This window comes from Delphinus delphis, chromosome 4, assembly GCF_949987515.2.
Source record: "Delphinus delphis chromosome 4, mDelDel1.2, whole genome shotgun sequence".
Lineage (NCBI taxonomy): Eukaryota > Metazoa > Chordata > Mammalia > Artiodactyla > Delphinidae > Delphinus > Delphinus delphis.
In genome coordinates, this window is record NC_082686.1 from 45,911,924 (window position 1) to 45,919,365 (window position 7,442).

At 33.9% G+C, this 7,442-nt stretch overlaps 1 protein-coding gene across 1 annotated transcript; it reads left to right on the forward strand.

The window, feature by feature from the left end:
- Positions 1-3,187: 3,187 nt before the first annotated feature.
- On the forward strand, positions 3,188-4,116 carry LOC132424377 (olfactory receptor 5K1-like). The gene is given in 2 exon segments (XM_060010124.1): positions 3,188-3,950; positions 3,953-4,116. Coding segments are annotated over 2 exon segments (927 nt in total).
- The last annotated feature ends 3,326 nt before the right edge of the window (positions 4,117-7,442 follow it).

Below are 7,442 nucleotides of genomic sequence, written 5' to 3' on the forward strand. Positions count from 1 at the left end.
TCCTGCATCGTCATAGTGATGTAGCCCTCACCTGAAATAATCATATTGCTCTAGAATTGAATTCTGAGGGAAGGAATTTATTTCTGCTTTGTTTTTTGGTGTATCTTCAGGGTACATCTCAGAAATATGCATAATCCTGATATAAGTGAGGTTGTAATCGAACTGGGGGAATAAGACTTACACCCATAAATGCCAGAGGACCACACAAGGCAAATATTGAGACTTGAGAAGGTGTTACATGGGTAATAAGAGCCTGGGAGGAGGGAAGAGGACAGATGAGCTTGTCCGGGGTAGACCTTGGATTGACCATTAAGGAAGGGGTAGGATTTGGATAGATGGAGGAAAATGGTGAGGATAATATAGATAAGGTAAAATGTACCACATGAAGAATGACAGTGACTTATTCAGAAAGCCATGAAGAGACGGGCTTGGCTTAGGGATGGTAAAGGGTAGTGCAAAGTACAAGAAGATAAAGTGAATTCAAATGATGTAGATTAGGAAAATCAAGATATGTAATTAACCAAACAAATTGTGACTACTGATTGATGGGCAATAGGGATTCATTGCACTATAAATGATGAGAAAGTCCTAATAAGGGAATATTTTGAGGAAAGAAATATCTCCAGAAGGTGCTTCTGGATTTTCAAGGCAATTTTAATGGTTATTTTTTAAATTATTATTATTAAAAAATGTAAAGGTTACTTCTAGTAACTAAGGTATAAGATTAAAGATATTATGAATGTAACTTCAAAGGAATATTCTAGAAATTATATATTGACTTTAAAAAGAGGTGAGAAAGGTGCTACTTTAAGACCTCTGCTCACACAACCTCTCCTCTGAGTCAGTAAGTCCTAGTTCAGTTCCCACTTCCTCTATGAGGCTTTTGCTGACCAATCCAGTGGGAATTTTTTTTCCCACCTAGAATTTTATATTCAGAGTGGTAATAAAGATAAATAGTATAAACTTATATAAATTAAAATCAAAACATGTCCCTTAAAATTGGCTTAGAAATGGGCATTTGCCTTACTCTTTAGGTTTCAAATGATACATTTAATTATTCCAACTTAGTAGCTTTGTAATGTTTAGGAGATTAGGTCTCTCAGGAAGTACTCTGATGTCAATGCCAATTAAATCTCTTTAGAATTATTTAAAATACTTGAACCATTCTCTAGCAATGATATAAATATTATCATTGACTTGTTGGTAGAAATATTCTTCTAAACAATCAAGATGATAGAGTTTTATTTCTGGATCTACTTTAATAACCATCATCAGGCAACCATCTAGCCTTTATTAAACTCTTATTGGAGAAATCCAGGTGGGAAAGAATTTTAAAAATTTTTTGGTAGAAATATTAACCTCCAGAAACATTTATTTAAGTTCTTTAAGGTTTTTGCCTTGCAATTCTTATTTTTAAATTTTTTAAGTTCCTTAAAGTCTTTCCTCTACCCTAAGGTCCATTGTGTAAGAACTGGACAAATGACTATCATTTATTTGCATCACTTCTGAATTTAAGAGAAGCCTAAATTTACCCAAAAATAGATAAGTAAAAGCATACGTTTATAGTAATTACAGAAAACCTTATCAAAGTTTTGTGAACTTCTTTTAAAAATGTGGTTTGCCATATAACTTACAGCTTAACAGCCTCTACAATGAAATGTTTAAAATTTTTGTGTCAGACATTCCCTATGTATTAAATAAATTATATGAGGAAGGAATATATTTTTAAACCATTCTTTTAAACCCCTGATGTAATTTTAAGGAGATTTTTAGTTTATCTTTTGATTTTTAGAAAAATAAAATATCAATATCTGTCTGATTAATTATCATCAACTAGAGAAAATGAAGGAAAACTATGTTATGTGACTTCAAGTCAGCAAGTGTAAGGCATTTAATGAAAAAACTTATTCAAATTACCTAGATTTAAAATGTTCATTTTTTTTAGACTTCAGGTTATCAAGAGTAAGGAATTTAATGAAAAAATAATAATTCAAATTATATAGCTTTCAAATGTTCATTTCTAATATTGTTTCTAAATGTATCAGTCACAAATAGTCTGAGTTTAAAAGTTAGTAAACAGTTGCAGGAAGCCAAAGGAAAGAGATCTTCTCTCCAAAATGCAGGCAGACTCTCAACCACTGCGCCACCAGGGAAGCCCTGAATTTATCAATTTTTAACCCTTAAGGATGCTTCAATTTCTTTTGATAGCATTTAAATTTCTTTAGATTTTAATATGCACATGCACACAGGAGCAATTTTATATTGCGTGCCTAAATGACATCATAAATACCATAAAGACCATGAAAATAGTTTTTTTAAATGTTTTATAGTAGAAAAAATATATAACATAAAATTTATCATTTTAACTATATTTAAGTATTTACAGTTCAGTGGTGTTACGTTTATATTGTTGTGCAACTATCATCACCATCCAACTACAGAAATTTTTCATCTTCCCAAACTGAAACTCTGTACCCATTAAACAATATTCCCCATTCCTTCCCTCCCCAGACAACCTTTAATTCATGTAAGTGGAATCACACAATATTTGTCCTTTTATGCCTAGCTTATTTCACTTAGCATAAAGTCATCAAATTTCATCCGTGTTTTAACATGTGTCAGAATGTCATTCCTTTCTAAGGCTGAATAATATTCCACTTTTTGTCTATACCACATTTTGTTCATTCATTCATCCAGCAGTGGAGAGTTGGGTTGTTTCTACCTATGACTATCCTGAATAATGTTTCTATGAACATGGGTGTACAAAAATAGTCTTTCAAACAACACTGTTAATCTGTACAGATACTGTCACTGAAATTGTTTGGGAACATTGATACCAACTGCTGACACCTAAATTATGAATCAGCTTTAGCTAATCCATATAGAGAAGTTTTTTGCACTGAATATTCCTCTCAAGACCTCAAAAGCCATCTTTGTGCATCTAATCTGATGTTTTCTCTTGAAAATATGCCGGGAAAATGTTAAATAACTAGCTTAAAAGTTAAGAGCTCCTGGAGATTGATACGCCCAGAGAAATGGGCATACACCAAAATCCACGTGACTTGTGAAGGCATTATGGAAGATGTTCCTCGTTCTTCTGGGCCAGAGAGAGCTCAAGAGTTGAATTGGGCATATTATAAATTAGTACTCATTTCTCCACAATTTTTTCTCAACAGCAGAGTCAGGAATGGCTAAAGAAAATCATACTGTAAAACATGAGTTTATCCTCACAGGATTTACAGACTACCCAGAGCTGAAGACCCTTCTGTTTGTGGTGTTCTTTGCCATGTATCTGATCACCATGGTGGGGATTCTTGGCCTGGTTATACTGATTTCAAAAGAGCATCATCTTTGCACACCAATGTACATCTTTCTGGGCAACCCCACTCTCGTGGATTCTTGCTGTGCCTGTGCCATTACTCCTAAGATGTTAAGGAACTTCTTTTCTGAAAACAGAATGGTTTCCCTCTATGAATGCATGGCACAGTTTTATTTTCTTTGCACTGTTGAAACTGCAGACTGCTTTCTTCTGGTGGTAATGGCCTATGATCACTATGTGGCCATATGCAGCCCTCTGCAGTACCATACCAGGATGTCAAAGGAACTCTGCATTCAGATGACCACAGGGGCCTACATAGCCGGAAACCTGCATTCTATGACTCATATAGGGCTTCTATTTAGGTTAGTTTTCTGTGGATCAAATCACATCAAACACTTTTATTGTGATATTCTTCCTTTATATAGGCTCTCCTGTGTTGACCCTTATGTCAATGAACTGGTACTGTTTATCTTTTCAGGCTCAATTCAAGTCTTCACAATAGGTAGTGTCTTAATATCTTATCTCTACATTCTCTTTACTATTTTCAAAATGAAATCCAAAGAGGGAAGGGTCAAAGCCTTTTCTAGCTGTGCATCCCACTTTTTGTCAGTTTCATTATTTTATGGATCTCTTTTTTCATGTACATTAGTCCAAATTTGCTTGAAGAATGGGATAAAGATATACCAGCTGCTATTGTGTTTACAGAAGTAGTTCCTTTACTAAACCCTTTTATTTGTAGCCTAAGAAATAAGGAAGTAATAACTGTTTTGAGGAAAATTCTGAAGAAAAAAATTTGAAACAAGTGGGGTCTACTGTACCTTAATGATTTAAATGCAGAAAAAAAAAACTTCCAAGTGAAATTACACAGAGAAAATGCACAAATTGTATGTAAAATATTAAAACATATCATAATGCATTCAATTTAAGTAGCAGTATATAAGGGAGAAAATATACAAGAAGGAGAAAATTATACTAAATCTTAATTCAAATTAAAAAAAATCAAAAACAAATTTTGAAATAATTCAAGAAAAATACAGTATGCTGCCAAGGTCATGGATTGTGTCAGCATCGGGGGATATCAGCACCCAAAAGAAAAACAATTATATCTCAATAAAACTGAAAAAAGTTTTTAAATTGTCAGACTGAGGAAAAGAAAAGGAAGCAAACCAACAAAATTAGCAATTTCAAATATAAAGGAAAATCCTAATTAAGCATTAATAGCCAGCCCACATTAATAGTTTGGAGCATGAGCACTCCAGTTATGCTAAAAGGGTTTAAGGGTATATGAACCTTCAACCAATGAAATCACTTACAACCATGAGTGACAAAGCTGAGGCAAGTGAATTTTGAGGAATTACTTTTAATAGCATTTTGAGGGACATTGTAGTTAGAATAGAGGCAGTTAGGAAACAAAGGTGTGAAATAAAAGTGAATATTACATTTCTAAGTTTAATTTCCTATGGAGTTGCATAATTAAAGATGGAATGTAGGGCTTCCCTGGTGGCGCAGTAGTTGAGAGGCCGCCTGCCAATGCAGGGGACACGTGTTCGTGCCCCGGTCCGGGAAGATCCCACAAGCCGCGGAGCGGCTGGGCCCATGAGCCATGGCTGCTGAGCCTGCGCGTCCGGAGCCTGTGCTCCGCAACGGGAGAGGCCACAACAGTGAGAGGCCCACGTACCACAAAAAAAATAATAAAATAAAAAAGCCAAACTCATAAAAGTAGGGTAAAATCGTGGTTACTAGGGGCAGGGGTGTGGGAGAATTGGAGAGATGTTTGAGTGTATAAACTTGAAACTAATAGTTTCATGGTAACCTTGGACATGCCTGAGTCTTGTATGCCTTTCAGAAATTTAAAATTGGTATCATAAATTATTTCTATTAATTTGAAGTTTTCATTAATTTTTTACTAAAATAAATTTTTGACTAAATATAGATATGATTTTTTTCAAAGACGGTAAACTTGTTAATGGGATTGGGTTCATTCGTTACTTGAAAAAATGTTTATTAAGATGTCTGTAGCATCAACACTGGATATATGAAGTAGGAGAGGAAGTATGCTGTTATACAAAACAACATAAATATACAATATAACATAGCATAGTGACTATATTTATTCAAAATATTTCATGGGGCTTCCCTGGTGGCGCAGTGGTTGAGAGTCCGCCTGCCGATGCAGGGGACACGGGTTCGTGCTCCGGTCTGGGAAGATCCCACATGCCGCGGAGCGGCTGGGCCCGTGAGGCATGGCCGCTGAGCCTGCTCATCCAGAGCCTGTGCTCCGCAACGGGAGAGGCCACGGCAGTGAGAGGCCCGCGTACCGCCAAAAATCAATAAATAAAAAGTAATAATAACAAAATATTTCATGTATAAATACTTAATAGATACAGTCATAACTTAGTTCCATCTTCTATAGCTCACAAGTCACAAGTAGAAAAGGTTACATTTTGCTACAAATATTTACACTGTACTTGTTTCAGCAAAAATTTACTAATATTCCATGGATCTTATAGTTAATGGATAAACAATTTTCAAAACTTCAGAAAACTGAATTTTAAAGATAATTTTTTAAAATATAGCATAATCAACTATACTCCAATATAAAATAAAATTTTTAAAAATTAAAGAAATTTTAAAAAATATATGTAACAGTTTTCTTTATGACTCTATAATGACACAGACAATATGTTTTAAAATATTTCTTAAGGAAATATTTAGTGGTTAACTATACAAACTCCTAAAAATCAAACATATTTTGGACATTAAAAGGATAATAAGGGAATGTTATGAACAACTCTATGCCCATAAATTTGATAATCTGGATGAAATGGACCAATTCCTTGAAAAACACAATCTGCCAAAACTCATACAAAAAGAAATAGACAAGCTAAAAAGCTTATACCTATTAAAGAAATTGAATCAATGATTAATAACCTTCCAAAACAAAAAGTACCAGGCCCAGATAAGTTCAATTGATAAATTCTACAAAACATTTAAGGAAGAAATTATACCAATTCCCTACAATGTTTTTCTGAAGATAGGGGCAAAGGGAATACTTTCTAACTCATTCTATAAAGCCAGCATTACTCTAAAACCAAACCAGACAAAGACAATACAAGAAAACTACAGATAAATATCTCTCATAAACATAGATGCAAAAATTCTCAACAAAATATTAGCAAAGTGAATCTAACAATGTATAAAAAGCCTGTGCACCATGACCAAGTGGAATTTATCCCAGGTATGCAAGCCTGGTTCAATATTCAAAAAAGAATTAATGTAATCTTTTACATCAACTGGCTAAAGAAGAAAAATTACATGATCACCTTAACAGATGCATAAAGAGCATGTGACAAAATTCAACATCCAACAAAATTCAACATTCACTCATGATAGAAGCTCTCAGTAAGCTAGAAATGGGGAAAAACTTCCTCAACTGGATAAATAATATCTACATAAAACCTACAGTTAATATCAAACTTAATGGTAAGAAACTTGAAGCTTTCCCACTAAGATCAGAAACAAAGCAAGCAAAAGCACCACAGCTTTTCAACATTGTGCTGGAAGTGCTAGCTAATGCAATGAAACAGGAAAAGGAAATAAAAGGGATACTTGTTGAGAAGAAAGAAATAAAACTGTCTTTGTTCACAGATGACATGACTAGCTATGTAGAAAATCTGAAAGAATCAACAAAAAACTCTTGGAACTAATAAGCAATTATAGCCAAGTTGCAGGATACAAGGTTAGTACAAAGGTTACACAAAAGTATATTTTAAGGTATTGCTTTTCTGTATAACAGTAATGAACAAGTGGAATTTGAAATTAAAAACACAGTACCATTTACATTAGCACCCATAAAAATGAAATACTGAGTTATAAATATAAAAAAATATGTATAAGATCTATATGAGGAAAACTATCAAACTTTGATAAATCAAAGGAAACTAAACTCAATGGAGAGATATTCCATGTTCATGGGTACAAAGGTTCAATATTGTAAAGGTGCCCCAAATTGATCTATAGATTCAATGCAATCCCAATCAAAATCCAGGCAAGTTATTTTGTGGCTATTGACAAACTGATTCTCAAGTTTCTATAAAGAGGCAAAAGACCCAGAATAGTCAAC